Source organism: Blastomyces gilchristii (assembly GCF_000003855.2).
Source record: "Blastomyces gilchristii SLH14081 genomic scaffold supercont1.2, whole genome shotgun sequence".
NCBI classification, from domain to species: Eukaryota; Fungi; Ascomycota; class Eurotiomycetes; order Onygenales; family Ajellomycetaceae; genus Blastomyces; species Blastomyces gilchristii.
This window is the reverse complement of record NW_003101681.1, coordinates 1,155,131-1,173,093: the sequence shown is the minus strand read 5'-3', so window position 1 is coordinate 1,173,093 and position 17,963 is coordinate 1,155,131. Positions and strand designations below refer to the sequence as shown.

The 17,963-nt window shown below is 46.6% G+C and overlaps 8 protein-coding genes across 10 annotated transcripts; 3 read left to right on the top strand and 5 right to left on the bottom strand.

The window, feature by feature from the left end:
• Window positions 1-1,852: 1,852 nt before the first annotated feature.
• On the bottom strand, window positions 1,853-2,301 carry BDBG_16262 (uncharacterized protein; the record flags this gene model as incomplete). Its single annotated transcript, XM_031724253.1, has 2 exons — window positions 1,853-1,950; window positions 2,031-2,301. The coding sequence occupies 2 exons, from the start codon at window positions 2,299-2,301 to the stop codon at window positions 1,853-1,855; spliced, it is 369 nt and encodes a 122-aa protein (XP_031576185.1).
• A 461-nt stretch (window positions 2,302-2,762) lies between these two features.
• BDBG_00983 lies at window positions 2,763-5,121 on the bottom strand. Of its 2 annotated transcripts, none has more exons than XM_031720139.1 (2): window positions 4,298-5,121; window positions 2,763-4,211 (listed from the first exon to the last, which is right to left on the bottom strand). In XM_031720139.1, the coding sequence occupies exon 2, from the start codon at window positions 3,972-3,974 to the stop codon at window positions 3,534-3,536; it is 441 nt and encodes a 146-aa protein (XP_031576183.1). In that variant the 5' UTR covers window positions 3,975-4,211; window positions 4,298-5,121; the 3' UTR covers window positions 2,763-3,533. The 2 variants fall into 2 exon arrangements, with proteins under 2 accessions (XP_031576183.1, XP_031576184.1); XM_031720140.1 differs by having other exon boundaries at window positions 2,763-4,219; window positions 4,298-4,972.
• On the top strand, window positions 3,028-9,893 carry BDBG_00982. Of its 2 annotated transcripts, XM_031720137.1 has the most exons (10): window positions 3,028-3,154; window positions 3,381-4,603; window positions 4,787-5,325; window positions 5,452-5,496; window positions 5,560-6,120; window positions 6,267-6,608; window positions 6,664-6,945; window positions 6,998-7,551; window positions 7,614-8,065; window positions 8,167-9,893. In XM_031720137.1, exons 3-10 carry the CDS (start codon window positions 5,271-5,273, stop codon window positions 8,471-8,473), a joined length of 2,598 nt encoding a protein of 865 aa, XP_031576181.1. In that variant the 5' UTR covers window positions 3,028-3,154; window positions 3,381-4,603; window positions 4,787-5,270; the 3' UTR covers window positions 8,474-9,893. The 2 variants fall into 2 exon arrangements, with proteins under 2 accessions (XP_031576181.1, XP_031576182.1); XM_031720138.1 differs by lacking the exon at window positions 3,028-3,154 and having other exon boundaries at window positions 3,686-5,325; window positions 8,167-9,709.
• A 628-nt stretch (window positions 9,894-10,521) lies between these two features.
• BDBG_00980 (uncharacterized protein) lies at window positions 10,522-14,710 on the top strand. Its single transcript, XM_002628026.2, has 2 exons — window positions 10,522-11,909; window positions 12,016-14,710. Exons 1-2 carry the CDS (start codon window positions 11,762-11,764, stop codon window positions 13,047-13,049), a joined length of 1,182 nt encoding a protein of 393 aa, XP_002628072.1. The 5' UTR covers window positions 10,522-11,761; the 3' UTR covers window positions 13,050-14,710.
• Window positions 10,990-11,262, bottom strand: BDBG_00981 (uncharacterized protein; the record flags this gene model as incomplete). Its single annotated transcript, XM_031720136.1, has 1 exon — window positions 10,990-11,262. The coding sequence occupies one exon, from the start codon at window positions 11,260-11,262 to the stop codon at window positions 10,990-10,992; it is 273 nt and encodes a 90-aa protein (XP_031576180.1).
• BDBG_00979 (ribosome recycling factor) lies at window positions 13,278-14,878 on the bottom strand. Its single transcript, XM_031720135.1, has 2 exons — window positions 13,964-14,878; window positions 13,278-13,769 (listed from the first exon to the last, which is right to left on the bottom strand). Exons 1-2 carry the CDS (start codon window positions 14,531-14,533, stop codon window positions 13,425-13,427), a joined length of 915 nt encoding a protein of 304 aa, XP_031576179.1. The 5' UTR covers window positions 14,534-14,878; the 3' UTR covers window positions 13,278-13,424.
• A 489-nt stretch (window positions 14,879-15,367) lies between these two features.
• Window positions 15,368-15,874, top strand: BDBG_16261 (uncharacterized protein; the record flags this gene model as incomplete). Its single annotated transcript, XM_031724252.1, has 1 exon — window positions 15,368-15,874. The coding sequence occupies one exon, from the start codon at window positions 15,368-15,370 to the stop codon at window positions 15,596-15,598; it is 231 nt and encodes a 76-aa protein (XP_031576178.1). The 3' UTR covers window positions 15,599-15,874.
• A 111-nt stretch (window positions 15,875-15,985) lies between these two features.
• BDBG_00978 (uncharacterized protein) lies at window positions 15,986-16,505 on the bottom strand (the record flags this gene model as incomplete). The annotated part of the gene is made up of 2 exons (XM_002628024.1): window positions 15,986-16,202; window positions 16,381-16,505. 2 exons carry the CDS (start codon window positions 16,503-16,505, stop codon window positions 15,986-15,988), a joined length of 342 nt encoding a protein of 113 aa, XP_002628070.1.
• Window positions 16,506-17,963: the final 1,458 nt, after the last annotated feature.

Below are 17,963 nucleotides of genomic sequence, written 5' to 3'. Positions count from 1 at the left end.
GAGTTAGAGTAACGCAGCAAAACGTTACACTTTTGTGTATGGAGCTGATGTAGCGGAGCAAAGGTTACACTTTCCTTGTGGGAAAGCAATGATAAATAAACCGCTGCAGTGGCTATTTCACCTTGGCATTGTCGCACTTTAAGCGAAAAGTGCTAAGTGATGTTTGTAAAGCATTCCTGCACATGACATGGGTATTATTGTCTCCATTGATTTGAAAGCCGGATCGAAGTGTGAGATACCGAGCGTCAGGTGCAAACCCTAATTCTCCTCAGAGGCCAAAGATTATAGAACAAGTTGATAGCGTAGCGGGTAACTAGAGGTTATTTTACTTACCCTGGCTGCATCAATCGTTGAAAGGGTGGGAAGAGGCTAGACTGTAGAGGGAATGTATACTTCTCAGATTTCAAGGAATAGTGCCTGTTTGCGAGTGTCGCTTGTTATTTTTATCCCTTGGTGTTTCTTGGGTACCATATTTGATGGAGAAAGATGGTAGATGATACGGCAACAGACGGGGCAAGGCCAGACTTTTTTCAGGGTTTCTGCGTGGTTAAGGGTAGCCCTGTAAAGCACCCATGCTCGACTTTGTGGCCATGAATTCTTGTTGAAAGAATTTGAATTTTGTCTTTCCATTTTTGGGATTGCATTTTGTTGGAGTATGAGGAATTTAAAAGTAGACGTTGTCCAGTGAAATAGCGAGGCCTCTGAATTCTGGCAGAGAAAAAAAAAATTATTAGGATGTTGTTCCAGAAATCATGATCGACTAGAAAAAAAAAGAGTATCGGGGGTGAAATTGGCCTTTAGCATTCCGATTTTCAAATATTGGACATGGTCGGCCGTTATGTATAAGTACCAGATTTTGGATTCTTTGCCATACTCGGTTGGTTGTCCATATGGACGTTGTGAGGTCCGACTTCTAATTCTCTTGTCTCTGGTTTTCTTCACGATTTAAAAAGTGATTGAAGGGGTAGTTTTCAGAGCCCTGCGCTGGCATTCCTGTTCATCCTTTTCACCAAAATAAAAAGCATTATCATTCATACTTTTCGGCAACGCAAGATTTCCATCGGCCGCCTCTGAGAGATTAGGGGCTCGGCCAACCATGAACCCCGTATCATGGCGTTGAAGATTCTTGCTAATATCTTCCAAATTATTTGCGGTTTCGAATTCATATTTCAAAAGGGCTGGCCTGAGACCTTTGAAAATTGCATCTTGGGTTGGTTGAGCAAGTTCATGAATCCTCTTAGATCAATTAATTTTCTTGTCCCGTCAACCAATGGAGATGGAATTGCTGGATCATCCGCCGCGTGTCATCCGTGCATAGCGTCCTGAGTAGCGGAGCCATGGGGTGGCATATATGCATGGGCTGCACTTGATGAACCGGGCAAATGGTAGAGAAGGCTCCTTGCTTCCCACGGTGTTTATGGGGTTGCACGTCAGGAATGCTCTGATGTGCCATCCTCTTGTGTCTGCCAGTGCTTTTTACACAAGGCATCCTTCCATCCTTCCACAAAAGCAACTAAGGGGAATTTCAGGAAGTATAAAGTGCAGGCCACTAACAAGCCAAGTCATGCAAGCGAGTAATGAATGGGGGAAGCTGCATTAAGCCGTCCATTCAGAGAATGAATAAATAGCCGGGAGTCGGGGATTAGATGGACGAGGTACCCGTGAAGGACAAGGGATCTGAAAGGCCAATTAGTTATAGTAGCCCCTAATGATGTCTGCTCTGGGTTGTGTCGGGACAAGTATGTATGTAGTCAACACACATGGAAGAAGCCAGGATAACGACAGATGGAAGGTTGCAGTTGCGGCTGACGTCAGTGGCTGCGAAGTGATGATTATCTAATGACTCACGTGATCAAGAGCCCTCCATCCATCCAGCCCGCCAAACGTCACGTACTCCGCCGCAACCATAATCATAGCGTCGCACAGCATGGCATGCGGACAATAATAATGCTGGTGGAACTCTCAGTTTAGTCGACCGTGCATCTTCAACGAAGATGGGAAAAGGGCTTTTTCCGACATCACCAACATACCACACTTGATACTGATGGATCGCAAATAATATTGGAATCGACACCCGGGGTAGCCGAAATGGATATCCCCAAGAGCCGGACAATAATGGCGGGATTGCAGCGCCATCAATAGATATTCTGCAGAGAAGGTTTCATGTTGGCCACTTTCAGGATCGACGCCTTTCATCCGTTCTTCATGAGCTGTTTTTGTGGACCAGACATGGATAATAATTCTAGTCAAAGAAGCCCTTCGCGCAGAGAATGAGCCTAAAATTGATCCCTGGCCAGGCATTGGCGTGTGGGGCTCTTGGGTTGAAAATCTCGGCACATCTCTTCGTCTCCAGCTTGACCCGCATCGCTTATTGGCACCCCCATCTCCTCCCCACGTAAGTTTCAAGAATAATGATCTTCTTGAACATTTTCCAGGGGAATGTAGCAGGGTTCCCACGCCGAGTGTTGCAAATAAATATCACCAGTGCTTGCGTGCACCGTTTTCGCGGAATGTCAATGGGTGACAATCAAAAGGCGCAGCAGGTTTGTCCTCTGCCTGGAACATCCATTTCTTTATCCTTCTAAGCCACGCCTCGTGACAGGTTGCAAGGCAGGGGAGGGAGGTCATGGAAGAATAGGCTATTCTGGAAGCTGGGGCTGAGAACTTTTCTGAAGCCTTTTCTTTGGCTTTGTTTTATGCTCGCGGAAATCTGCCAAAGGTTGCGGATATCATATCTGCAATTGGAATCCATGCTTGGATTGTTTTTATTTTATTGAGAGATTTATTTCTTTTAATTCTTTATGTACTTTATGTATTTTATGTATTTTTATATTCTATTTCAAAATAGGGGGTTCAATTCCGTGCGGCCTAGCCAGTTCCGGTTTCTTCATGGCTGCTTATTTTTTCAAACGACCCCCACCCCCAAATTACGCCGTGCTCCTTCGCAGTCTTTCCCCACTTTCTCACTCCGCTCATGGTGAAGATCCCGGATTTGTAGTTTTTTGTTGTGGGAGGGGAGGGAGGGAGTGAGTGTCCGTGAGGAGTCGGCAACCTTGAGAAGATCTGGTCACAGAGCCTCCTGACTTGAAACCATGCAGCTTCTTTCCCATATTTTCTAGAGCCTGGAGCTGCGTGGGGCAATTCAATCATTATTGTAAGCAAAAATAAACCAGTTGGCAGCAGATGAGCGCGGGAAAATGGAGGGGCAACTGCAACACAAACTTCCCAAATCACAGGGTCACTCCTGCACCTGTACTCCGTACAAGCAGCGATGTGCCGCCCGTCCAGCCACCATCATTTATGCAGCACGTAATTATTAGTTATGGATGGACCCATGGATGCCGTCGCTTCCATATGTTTAGCTGACTAGAGAGCCACAGATACCCACCCACCCATGGGATTACCGGTGGACGCAGCCGGACACCCTTGGGCATCGATGCCTGCCTTCAATCTGCCTGGAAGGGAAGGCTAACTCTTCAGCAAACCCTATAGCGAACCGATCCGCCTCTGAGATACGTTGCTTCCCATTCTCCTCACTGCACTTCAATTAAGATCCCTTTTGTTAGTTCCTGATTCTCCCCATCCTCGAGTGACAGCACGCTACCTGCTGGGTAGAGAGGTATCGAGATAGATGTCGTAGCAAACAGCCATGCGCTCCGTAACATAAAAAGGAAATAAAATCTGTTGGGCCCGAAGCTTCTCGAAATCCCCTTTCGATGACTTGGTCCGCACCACCGTAATATGTAGTCTACTAGCCATGCCACTGTCTCATCAATCGCCTCCAACATAAACTTCCACTTAGAAGTGCTTTCTCCTGCCTGCTTGGCCGCCGTACTAAAATAGCGCCGCTTTCCCTTGATCAGTTGTGGCAAAGCAAAATGAATAATATTAAGGATTGGAAGGCTCTTGCTGTTCACCTGGACCGTGGGGATTTCCGCCGAGACGTCCGATTGTATCTCCAACCGGGGGATCATCTTATCATCCCTATCCCACCAGCACACGCCTTTGGCGCTGTACGGTATATCTGCTGAAACCCTGCTAGAGGTTATTGCCTGTAGGGGATCAAACGCTCTAGCGGAGGCCCACTGACGACGCACAGTCTTAATATTATAGTCAGACAGACGGAGCGCAGTACGATCTCTTGAGTTCTCTGGAGTGACTTGGAGAGACGAAACGCTTGCCGCCGTTGTTTCTTTCCCGCTCCTCTCTCTCTGCCCCTCTCTCCCATTGTTAGCCGCCTCATCTTCTCTCGTCCTTTTCACCCACCCACCCCTTTATTTAGTTTTTTAAGACTTACTCTTCACATCTCTCACCCACAGTCAGTCACACCATCCCCTCTCCCTCCCCTCCTCCGCACAAAAGTGTCAACATCCCTGGTGTCATAGATAAAGTATGTGGCGTCAATGATTAGCTCCGCTTCCCGCACACTCTGCCGACTGAATCACCCGCCTTGGTGCTTTTCCGGCTCCACGGATCGATCCGCTGCTCGCGTGTCTGGCTGACCGATTGCTGGTTGCGTTGACTGAAGAAGCTGGAGTCTACGCACAACAACCCAACCCAATTAATAATCCCGTGACCGGGCGCTTCACATGTTTCCGGATTAGTTAGTTAGCAAAGCTGCCATTTTGCATTTCGCCTCCTCCCTCCACCCCCCTCAGTCAGGCTCCTCGACTCTACCCCATCCCCCCTCCCCACAATCCTCATTCCGCTCGGACTCTGCGAAATAATGCGGCCAATAATGACTGTGTTGAGTACTGACTGCCAATGCCTTATTCCTCGTGTTTAGGATAAGCCCCGTGCTCCTGTCTCATCGACCCGCTCTTTGTTCACCGCGTTCCTGGCGCCCTCGGTTTGCGCCCTCGGTCTGCCCCAGAACCTTCCAAACTGTGGATTCACCTTGGGAGCCGCGCATAACTTCCCCTACCTACCATGAACCTGGGGAAGCGGGTAAATAACACACCGTTGAAAATCCCCGGTGTATGGTTTTTCGCTCTACGATCCCATCTCAATAACCTCCTCCGATTACTCCTAGGCGCTAGAACATCAGTATCCGTGTTTGCACGATCGCACGCCTGTCCCACTCTGTCTACATTTATCGTTGAAACCCCACACGCGTGTCAGATACAGTGGCACTTGCACAGCGGCTGCAGGCTCAGCTGTCCATAGCCCAGGCCTGACTTCTACCACCTTTGCAATACTTTCGCACTGCCCGCCACAGCAAGTCCCATTTACTTGTGGCCTCGGTCAGCGCTCCGCTCCCGATTGTGCCGATGCAGGCGTTCTCATTTGTTCCCCCTAGCATGGGCCCCGCCGAGGGCCAGAAGAGTAAGCTCTCGTTGCTCTTACGCATTGTAGAGAAACTCGCGTTACTGCAGGGATATATTTGTCCTGCTGGTATCCGTGGTGTTAATGCGCCTAGTGTTTTGATTCTGACGTGAATTGCATACGTAGACTATGTTTTTGTGGACGAACACAACAGACACAAGCGTCTCAAGGGTATGCTTTACACCTTGACTTTTCGCGCGCTCGGGGAATATTTTTGGACTAATATTTGGATAGTTATGAGAGCTTGCAATGGCTGTCGCAAACGAAAGATTAAATGCGATGCTGCAACCACCAATACCTGGCCCTGCTCCGCGTGTACTCGATTGAAACTTGTTTGCATCCCCCCAACCATCGGCCAGGATGGCGATTTTTCATCCCATGGCCAAATGCCTGAGTCGAGTCAGCAGCCGCCGCCAACGAATCTTCTTCATTCCGCAGATTTAGACCTTTCCTCCCAGAACATATCTCACCAACCGCTTTTTCTTGATAGGACACATGCTCAGAGTATTGGAGGCGGCCGAAGCTATAGTGAGGAATCCCGGTTGTATCAAGCGCAAGCATATACAGAACATGCGCAAAGCCCCCGGCATATATATCACGCCCTCTCTCCACCGCATCTTGTTCCTATGCAACATAACCAAACATTTCAACATAACCCGAACCTATACACTACGTCACCACCTCATCAACTCCTAACGAGAGTGGACACTACATCGTATGCGAAATCTGAACATTCAAATGCAGAAGATCTGAGCGATGCACTTGGCGATCTTAAAATAGACGAAACTGGTGTTGGTATGTCATTAGAATTACAGCTGGTGACTTTGTTTGCCAGTTCTTTTCGTATCCAAAGCTATTTATGGCTTTCCCATCCACACTTAATATCTATATTTTCTCTTCTGCATATAAACCAAATTATTGTTAACGCTTCTTTTCCAAAGCCGCTTATATCCGGCAACCTCGAAAAGGAGACAAAGATCCGGAAGTTCCGACCGCAGAGGAAGGTGACGCGAAGCTCCCACCCTTTATTTCGACCTCTGGCGCAACTATTCGTATACCCCCTGAACTGATGCCATCAGACGACGACGCTATGAAATATTTCGATATTTACTTTACCCATATCCACCCTTATGTACCTGTCGTGCATCGAGGCCACTTATATCAGCAATGGCAATCCGATAAAACATCCATATCGCCCCTTCTTTTAGAGGGCATATTTGCTTGTGCCGGGAGGATGTCGGATGATCCCGCGCAAGGAGCACAGTGGCTTGCGCTGGGCAATCGTGAGTCTTCTTGAAGAGAAAAATAATCGTAGTTCTTACCATTAACTTTTACAAGGGCACGAAGCGGCATTTATGGAAGCTCCTCGACTGAGTACGATCCAGGCCTTATTACTTTTCCTAAAAGCTAGAGAGGGCTCCCCGAAAAAAGGTTACTTCTACCGCTCTTGGCAGACGGTGAAGACTATGGTTTCCATGGCGAAGGACCTCGATCTTCATGAACACCACAGCTATCATGCTGAAGGACAACCTTGTGGGCTTGATACAGTTGAATGCCTCGTCCAAACCAGAGTATGGCAAGCCCTTTTGGTGGTCGAAACAATGATCGGTGGTCCTCAAGGTACGAAAACATATCTCCATATTCATGACGAAGTTCTAATTTCAAAATATAGGGCGCTCGGATTTTGGAGTTGATCCAGATTCTGTTGAATACGGGACTTCATTGAATATTCCCAATTTAGACGCTTTTGAAATCGAAAGGTCACGATTATTTGCTTATTTTATACGCAATGTCCGCAGCATTCGACTGATCACAGATTCATATCATAAGCTCAAGAGACAACCGGACTGGGGAGCCGATCCTCGATTTATAGAAAACAACACCCTAATCCCAGACTGGCTCGCCAACCTTCCGCCCGACTTGCAGGTCACATATCCGCCAGATGGGTCTCCGCCATGGCTTCCATCCCACCTTGTGGGAAATATGCATTCTCATTTCCACCTTTCCACCATAATCCTACACCGTCCTCAACTTCTGGCATCGAAATCTTTCGCCGCTGGCGGGAAATGGAGAACTCATATGCTTCTCTGTTATAATTCAGCAAAAAAGCTCTGTCGCCTACAGGAAGCGATTATACGATCCTTTGGTTTGAACGGCTTGTTTTACATGCAGCGCGGTATCAGCTTTACTGTATATGGTATCTTGACATGTACGATGTTGCATCTCGTGAGTACAACCGAATGTCGTGCACCCCGCATTATGTTGTCTTCTGACCTTGTAACCGGTAGATTGCGATCACCTCCCCTGACCCCGAGCTTAACTCCGATGCAAGGATATATTTCACCCGCCACATGCGTCTCCTCGAGCAATGTGCAACTACATGGCCTGTTCCCGATTTACAAGAGTCGATCAACCAACTTCGATTAGCGTTTTCGGCCGATATTAACAAGCCATTTGAGCTAAAACGGAGCTTTCCCTATGGTAGTCCATCAGATCAACATCACCCCAGTCCTCCAATGGACTCTCACTACTTATCCTCGTCCTTTGCTGCAAGTTGCCCAGAACAGAATCAACTCGCATATGGAACCCACGCACTCACGCCTCCTATATCTGCTGAGGTTAATGATAAGGCAGGCGGCCCTACACTACAAGAGATAATGCAGAGTCATGACCAAAACCAAGACCTGCTCAACATCCCATTGGCCGATAGTAACACCTGGGATCCCACTCGAATTATCAAGTAAGTACCTGGGAAATAACAGAAACCATGCTATAATAAACGATACATATGAAACATGGAACCTTTTGACTAACCCTCCCCCCCCCTTTTCACTTTGATAGCCAATGGGACCTTGCCTTCTCTGGCGGTGGATCCAATGCTTCCAGCACGAATTCTCCTCCACTCTCAGCAACCAACCCCTCGCAGGACGGCCAGAGCCTCCCAGCCCAATACCGCATGCACTATTCTCAAACGCCCAAGATGTCCTCCATGCCTGTCCCGCAACCTATGGCCCAGCCCACTTATAGCAACATGCAGTCGGTGATTAGCGCGCGAGACTGGCAACGCAGTGTCGCTAGTGTATACGACCCACAAGGCTTGAAAAGGAGGTGGGATCATCAGGTAAATTTGGACCAGGACCGCGGATGAATGTGAGAAGAGCGCTCCATTCTCACCATTACGCACCCGTGAAATACCATGGGACGACTACCCGCCTTCCGGACCATATGGTAGATGCATGTGCTAGTATTCAAGAGATTGTGCTGTTGCGCCAAGCTTGATGCGGGAACTTGTTCCCGTTTCCAATGCATTTCCATATCCAAACACATTTTGCATCGATAGTGGTGACTATCTAAGGTGATTTTAGATATAATGCTTGTCATTCATGACAATCATAGTCCAGGGGTGCAACCAAGTCGTTTTCGGACTCGAGGCATCACATCGTGACATCATACCGGTCCTGCAACTCCCCAATCATGTTAATCCGATTACCATTTATATACTCATACCAACATTTACCCATGCTTGATCAACGAACAAAAAAGAAAAAAGATAAAGATAAAGATAAAAACAACATACAGATTTTTTCCCATATATACCCCGATATTTAACGGCCCCATTTGCTTCTTTCGAAGAACGAGAACACATCGATGCGTTTTATGTTAATTTTTCTCTGCTATGATGGGACGAATGTGTGCGATTTTTGCGTTTGTTCTTACTGCTCTGCTTAATTACTATTCTTGTTTAGCATACACACACACATATATATATATATATATTTCTGGCCCTTTCGGTTTCTTAACCAGGCCTGGGTATCCATTACAAGTTACTATCTAGTATTTGGGAACGGCTGCCCGCATCTGTTAGAGGATGATGGACACCCGTGTCTAAATGTTGTATGTGGTCGCTAGACCCATTTTTCTTTTCACACCTTTTCCTCTCATCTCACCTTTTCCCTTCCTTCTTCCATCTATTTCAACTTTTATTTCATATCCCTTTTTATTTTGTTATTGGAAAGGAGGCCCATGGTTTGGATGGGAGGCTATTTGTTACTTGTCATGTTCCTGTTTCGTATGTGCCTGTACATTAGACAATTGATTCCATTGAGGATTCAGGCGATTGGGCTTTGAATTTCTTTTTTTTCTTTTTCTTTTCTTTTTCTTTTTATTTTTCTTTTCTTTTATTTTATATTTTATTTTTATCTTTTGCTATAATTTTATTCTATTAATTGGTTTACGAGGGATGTGAGGATTTGGCCAACTGGCATTTCCCTACGTCCCCTTTCCTCTGAGTCGATTCGATTTGGCTCAGTTGCTGAAAATCCGATCTTGAGATAGGAGGGAAAGCGGCGACCTAGCGTAGCCAAAAAAAAAAAAAAAAAAAAAAAAAAAAAAAAAAAAAAAAAAAAAAAAAACAGAATAAAGGAAAGAGAACAAAAAGATGTGTACATTGCGTGATTGTGTATAGATAGATATTGTTATCTCCATCTATTGTAGCTATTTCCTCCGCCCCCTTTTCCCCTTTGCGATTTTGAGTTTATAACTGAAGGGAGTACAGGTGCGGTGTTCACGGATGGTTTCGAAAGGTAAATTCAAAAGAGATGAGGCATCAAACAATGAGAAAGGCTATTTTAACATGACCTGGCAATTACACGTATAGATGCAACACCTTGCTCATGCAGCCAGCTATCCGTGCGAGAAAGTAGGTGTCATCATTCCTCCCCTCACTATGTCCTGCCTCCATATCCTTCAAACCAGGCAGACCGTTCGGCATTAGCGTTGATGGGATAGAAGGCCCGCCCACGCACGTGTCGATGGCGAGCGCGTAACAGCATGCATGCTTGCTCCGCGGTTTTGCGAATGGGGGCAGGGGGGTATTTGTGTATGGAACATCTGTTACTGAACTTCTTAACCCTCGAGCTCTCATTGCCAACACAGATCATACCCTTTGTAACCATGTAACCACCATCTTCCCAAATCACATTTAAAGCTCGTCGGATAAAGTTGAAAAACCGGAAATGGCGTAACTTGAATATTCTACCTTCTTCAACTTTTTAATGGATTTTTGTTTTATTTTAGGTCGCTCATTGCAATGGGGCAAAATGCCCTGGGGCTGTCGCTAGTCCGTATAATTCCAGGTTGGCAGGAGTTTGAAGGGAAATGGAAGCAATTATTCGGTCTTCAGCCGGAAACAATGGTTGGACCGTGCGCTATACCCAGTTTTTGTGAGACGGGTGGTAAAGAGCAACTCCCAACTGGTAGTATGAGCTAGTGGTGGGTAGAAGCCATCGGCTTAAAACAAGCTCCGTGTTTCTTTAGTCCAGTCTTCGCAATGAGTGAATTCAAATGAGAATGTGGACGATGGGATCGATCGTTCACCCTCATGGGGTGGTGAAGACCTCACACAACCTCACCCCGATTCCACTTCCACTTTCACCTCGAAACCTCTTGTCTCGTTCACTCCCCGCAAGCTCCTCTCTGAATAGGTAGCTCACAAAGGAACTTGCCGCCCACAAAGAAAGATGGATCCATCCGAGTGCGGCACATAAGAGTGTTAAGTAAAGCCAAGGAGAGAAACACCCTCTATTCAAACCAGCTCTAGCTCATCCCACTCGATCACTTCAACCAACCAAGGTGGAGAAGACAGAAAAAGGTAAAGTAGCGCTTTCACCCTGCTCTCCCCAAGCCAATCCTTTCATCTCGCGTGCGCACAATCCGCGCCTTATCACCAGGCAGCGGCTTCAACTCATCATTAGGATCGTACGTCGCAGAGCTGGATTGAAAGGGCCCGCCGATTCCACTGCTGCCCGTGCTGCTTGAGAAGTTGATTTGTTGCTGGTTGTTGTTCTCTTTGAGTTGTTGCTGGCGTAGGCGCGCTTTTTCGAAGGCGGCTATGTCTTCGGTGGTGATGGTTATGGCTGTGGGTTTCCGGCGAAGCATTCCGTATATATATTCTTTTCTCGTTTGATTTGGTTTTGGTTGGTTTGGTTGGGCTGGATTTTGGGAGGGCGGATGGAGCTGCCCCGGAAAGGTTGAAATTGGTGGTGATGATGGGTTTTGTACTAGCGTTGCGGTGGACCCCTATAGAGATCTGGTAATTTAAAAACTAAGATAAATAATGATAAGGAGTCTGTAGATCCAGAGGAGGAAATCCAGCGAGTTGAGAGTAGAACCGTTGATCAATATTGCAAAGAATGTTATGCGCCTTCAATGCAGAGGCAACGGCACAAACTTGCTGAGGATGTCTAAACGTCACGTGATGACTAAAATTCTCCCTGCTCCATCTTCATCTTTCACCAAAATGTCTCGATGCACTTTACCACGGCACCCGCATCCATGCATTGACGAGCCCCGGTCTCTTTACTCAACTATTTGGTGAAGGGGACTAGTTTTACGTTCGTCGTGAACCTTGCGGGGCGATAGTGCCCAATTTACAAATATGCTCAAGCCGCAAGGCGGGCGCCCGTGGGTTGCCATCGTCGACTCAGCGGCCAGCAAATGGAGTCAGGGAGCAGTAGCGGCTAGATCTGGCCGACACTTTTCTTCGTCGTCGGTCAGAGCAGTGGAGAATGATGCAGACTCAAAAGGTATGGTTTGGCGACGTTGAAGATAGTTCCAATGGACTGGGGTTTTCGCCTGGTTGTTCTAAGCTGAACGAAAGAACCTCATACTAACCCTCATTTCTCTAACTAGAAAAACAAAACCGTCTACACTCTCTTCACGAGACGGCTAAAAAGAAAGTTGACACCACATTTTCACGATCCTCCTCCACCCCCCTCATTCGCCGTGTCTCCGACGACTCCCAACCCCCTCCCCGTCAACGACAATTTCAGCAGCGTCGACCTCTCGATGCCCGCTCCCCTAGCTCTCTAGCTCGCCCCCAACCGCAACGTCGACCACTCGATGCTCGTGCACTCGGTTCCAGACTCAACCAAACGGGCGCAAAACCCACTAATATCCTCCGCGCGCCCGCTACTCTGAGAAAACCCGGAAGTGGCCCTCTCGGGGCCAGAAACCCTAAGCGTCCCGCAACGACCCGGCCGGCCCGCCGCAAGAAACAGGACAAGTCGTCCAAAAGTGACGGCAGTGGCAGGTGGTCTGGACAACGCGAGATGTCCAAGGAAGAGCAGGAAGCGGACGAGAAGGCTTTTCTTGAACAGTGGGAGCGCGACCGTCCCAAGCCAGTCCGCTACAATCCGCACGGTTATAATATCGATAATCTACAGCGGACGTGGCCGGCCTTGCCAATGGGTACGACTGGCCCTAAGGAAGCACTGCATGAACGGCTAGCATGGATGAGTGAGCGGTACCCCAACGGTTTCGAGCCTACAGATCTACTAGCCCAACGCATCCATAAAGGTAAATGGACATATTTCTATAACGAGGAGGAGAAAAACGAGGCAGTAGAGTTGGCACAGAAAATGGCGGCGGAGCGCGCGGATAAATTGACGGATCGCAAGGGTTCGCTGGTTCAGCCGGAGGACATGTCATTTCAGCCTATTGATGAGACGCAGAAGATGCAGCTGGTTTCGCGACTTGTTTCGGGCGAGTACAAATCCGAGCAAGCGCAGTGGGTGAAAGAGCACGGAGCAAGACACCCAGTTATGAAAGATGTATTGAGGAATTTGGCGAATAATTCAACATGGCAGTCATCCCATAAAACACAATTTTTGGAGGCATTGTCGAAGTCGTTGCCGAAGCCTAAGGCTGTGCGGGCCAAAGCGTAGGGTAGGTCATTTCTAAAATAAACAGGGCTTGTTTCCTACTAGGTTATTTTGTGTATTTTGTTCGAATAAGATTCATAAATTGTATACTATTGTTATCATATCGACCACAGGTTTTTGCATATCTCTTTTAGATACGTGTTTCTTCAGATAATGTGCGCAGCTCTTTATATAAACCTGTATATCCCAACTACTCCCAAAAAAAAAAAAAAAAAAAAAAAAAAAAAAAAAAAAAAAAAAAAAAAAAGAAAATGGCAAAAACCCGTGTATGTATCCTACAGCACCCTGAATTCCTCCGTTATACAGCAATCTACCTACCCCTGCGATCAATCGACCGTTTTCACGCCCCCTGGTACAAATAAACAAGAAGTTACAAAACTAGGCCTCCAGGGCCTTTTTCGCCGCCTCAAAAACATCTTTAACCTCCTTTTGCCCTTTCTCTGCAATCTTCTCCATCTTCTCTACCTGCTTATGCAAATCGTCCGGTCTCACAAGTTTCTTGACGCCCATGTTCTTCAGCTTCTTGTTTATGGCGCCGCGGGCGTTACGCACGGCAGTAGATGCCTTATCCATGGCGGCCTTCGCATCCTTAACCGATTGATCGCGTGACTCCTTGGTTGGTGGCGGGATGGGGACGTTGAGCTGTAGGCTGTTGTGTGGGTCTGGTTGAGGGTTTAGGGATAGGCTGGAGGAGAGAAGGGAGGAGGTTATGGGTTTTATATACTAGAAGGGAAGGATTAGTATATGAAAGAAAGACTTCTGCGGGAGCAATGGCAGGGCAATTAGATATTCAAGGATCTTTCGAACAGAATTGTGAGGCATGATTTGAAATGTTTCTCGGTCCCCCCGTCCCCCCCCCCGGCGCGGGTAAAAAGTAGATGCACAAAAAATGAACAGAAAACGGTATATTTACATACCTCCTCCTCTCCTACCAAAATAGTCAGCATTCTCCCTCCCTTGGGAATAACCTGTGCCAACTCTCCTAGCTTCACTGTCTCCTTGCTCCCTTTACCGTCCCCCTTGCTCACAGCCACGCGCAATGTCTCAATCGCTTCCGGGTTAAACCTGCCGCCCGCCCTCAGCTTCGAAATATCATCTTTCAACCTCTGTACGGCCCCGGCTATGTCATTTTCCAGCTGTGAAAATCCAAATGGATCATCGCCATCTAACCCAGCTGCCTCTGCCGCGCCACTGCCCGACCCACCGTCTGAGTTTCGGGAGGCCTTGTTGCCCTTGTCCTTTTTCTTGGAGAGGTGGGAGGTTGTAGAGAATGGTTGTACACGGAAACTGGGCGCAGTTGTACGAGGGAGTGTAAGTGGGTTGCTGTTGTAAAAGGATGATTGGAAAGTGGATTTCTCGCTGGTGATGACGGAGCTGCGGTAGCTCATCGGGACGATGAGCGCGCGCAACGAGCCATTGGTGCTTGTGGTTCTAAAAGAGAGAAGAGAGAAAACCTCTGAACTGAGAGAGCGAATAACGGGAGGCATGGCTAGTGTGTAGGGTGTGTAAGGTGAGGGGTGTTAAGAGTTGTAATTTTATCTCCAAAGTTTGCTGGAGGCAAAGAGTTTAATGTAAATAGGTACGAAAATGAAATATTTATTTAAATATTTATTTATTTATTTATTTAGCTTAAATATTTAGCCTCCATTAAATATGATTCTTTGACCGAAATCTTGTATTAATAAATAGAGCAATCAACCATGCAGAGAATACGAACTGGAATTTTGAAAATGGCATTTTCGCCGTCAAAACCTATGTCTAGAAATATATCTCTAACATGTCGTGGTGTTTAAATATTTAAATAGGCCCATGTTTGTCATATCCGAGCCTTCTGTACTAACTTACAGCCCATACTATTAATAACATGCGTATTTATTTATCTGGATCGATAGGGGTCGAGCCTTTCAGACCTTGGTCTTGCATTGGCTAAATAATCGTGGCCTTGCGCATGTATAATAAATACAACACTCGACAATTGTTCCAACATATTCATGTTTTGGAAACTGCTATGGAGATATAATAAATAATAAATAATACCGAGATTATTTAGCGGCTCATGCTAGTTAGTTAAATACCCTCCAACGCTTCTCTAGACCAGCCCTATCTATCCTATGGCAATGGGGACTTTCATTTGGGCAATATATTTGTTTGCAACCAAGACCCCAACAACTATCGTCGGCATAATAGATTGGCAATTTGTATCAATAATAAATGCCCGCGTTTATTTATGCAAGTCCAGTGGCCGTCTTTTCTTACTTAGCCCACCCGAAAATTACGAAGTTGGGATTGTCTAGCCGGAGCTACCACCAAACTTTGACCAAATGGATTCTGATGAGAAGGCTTTCGCGATAACAGAGAGAAACAAAGCTTTGCTATCAAAATGCTACGAGGCGGCTCTTGTTAAGAGTCACCTTGAATCATACTTAGCTTTGACTCGAGTCGACTCAGCGATACAGGACTTGCTCTCATGCCCTGAAAACATGTGGAAGGAAGGGATAAGTCCCGCTCTTGACACAGATCTCAGAAAATTGGCACAAATTAGGGCTTTCTGAACCTTGACCTTACCGAATTACAAGCAACGATTTATCAAGGTACAGACTTCAGCTTTCTCAGTACAAGGATTGGCATAAAGTAAAAGAATACACACAGGAGCTGCTGCATTCAGATGATGCCGGCTGGGTACCGCCCCAACTTGACTTTGAGAAAGTTCAAGCAAGGCATAATGAACTATTCCAACTTTTATTCAGAGAAAATCAGAAGTCTTGCCAGAAGAGGAAGCAAAGAAGCTCTGGTTTTATATTGGCAAGTCAGATGCGAGAAAATAGGGATTATAGCTGCATTACAGAGGAATCCACTCGACTGCTGGAACAATAGAAGCGACCTCGTATCATGTTAAAGGTACCCCTATTAGACAGGCCAATCGTTTGGTCAACTACCCTTTAACCCAGGTTATCCTTGGTTTGCTTTTCAACACCTTGCCAAAAGTCGTCGAAAGCGTCCGAAATTTTGTCGTTGGGCTCATTGATATCGATATCCCCAAAAGCTAAATTTGCATGGCTTGTATTATTCTTCAGCCACTTCTGGAGTGACTGATTGATTGAAAAAAGCTTGAGGTAAAGCAAAGATAGGTATAGACATACAGAATACCAGCTGCTCCTAGTAGAGGGAAATTAGCTGGATTGCCTCTGAACAGCTATGCTCTGGCGAATGTCATACGGCCGGCAATGTTTACAACACAGTGAATTATAATTATAACACACTCTCTATATAGAGCTGCCTGCTGCTTTGGGCTTCGCGGAACCCTCTGATGGCATGTAGAGTAGGAGAAACAGACCTGGCCCGCCCAAATTGCAGTGTGAGCCATCTTATCGTGTATATATCCCATCGGCTATTAAGGGGAAATGGTTGGATAGCATTGAGTTGGAGAAGATTGACGATGTTGGGGTGGTGGTCGGTCATATTTTATATATATCGGCTGCAGAGATGGCTGTAAAAATACATCAGCATGGGATTTCACCCTGGATCATGACATCTGCATACATGAGCTGAGAACATAGAACATATCTGGGTTTAGTTCCGAAAGATCAGTAATCAAGAAGGTTGTTTGGTTTGATCTTAGCATTTAATGTATGAAGAACTGGCAGGAGATATAAGATGATTTGATTTCAAATTGAGCAAGTTCTTTATTCATTGGTTTTATTCTCGAGAAAGAAAATCCACCCCATACGAGTGGCATTGTCTGTAACACCCTTAGGTAGAACTTTGTCAAGTCAAGTCATCGGGCAGCGTCCGGCCGGCTATATCGATGTGGATCGCCCGCGCAGGGGTTATGTTCTTATAGACTTCTCCTTCTGCTTTGCCTTCGTGCATACTAAACAAAAAGATAAAATCTTGGGATCGGATATGGTGACACCGGACCGGGAGTCTCGAGCCAATTCGACAATCGTGTCAGCCGCAAGATGGCCAAGGCGTATGTATCAGGCAGGCAAGCTCATCGATTTTAGGACAGCTTTGCGATTGTTGCGAGGGGATACCATAAAAATATCATCATCGGGATTGTTTTGTTCCATGAGTTTCTTAATCTGAACCTCGAAGAAGCTCGGGATTGACAGCATGGATCTCGGAGCCGCTGCGTAGGCTTGTGATCTTGCGTCAATAACCATCGCGAAATTGGGCGACGAGATCGCGAAAAACCTAACCAGCAGACAGCACTGGTAGGGCTCTAAGCGAAGAATAAAATTCAGAAATGGTTCTGCTTCAAAAGTGGAGGGTCTACGGGATCCAAAACCCCCGCTCCATGTCGTGCGCAGCCTCAGCCGTCAAGCTTGTAATGTCTCTGAATCGCTGTGTAGGAGCCATGGCCTTTCGGAAATAAGTTTCCCGATCCGGTTAAATATCAGGTATTCAAATGACAGAAAAATGTGCAATGAAAGTATTTGAAAACGAGAGGCTTTAAGATGCCTGGTTTTAAGCCGCAAACATGGGTGAAAGGAAGTTTCCTTCAGGTGACTGCATACAGCAAGTCAAGGGTCAGATTTGACGACGGGAACTTCCCCATCTCTCATGTAAAGGCCAATCGATATACAGTACACACCGTGCCGGTTTTCTGAACAAAGGGGGTTGGAATCAACCAACTACTGTGAACGTAAGCCCAAGCGACACTCTTTTCTGACTCCCATGTGGCCGCAGCCGCCAACCACATGCACGTTGCGAAATCCACAGTGCGACGGTTGGAGCCCTTCTCTAGCTGAATATGTTACCACCCTCAAGCCCGAAGGGCTTATCCCTATTTATAATTGAGGTATTCATGCTGCGTGGGATATCCCGGCAGGATCGTGTTGTAGTGCAGTGTCAAACAGCTGCTCAAATCCTTGCCTTTGCTGATTGCAGTGGAAAAATTGACAGGACGGTTTCATG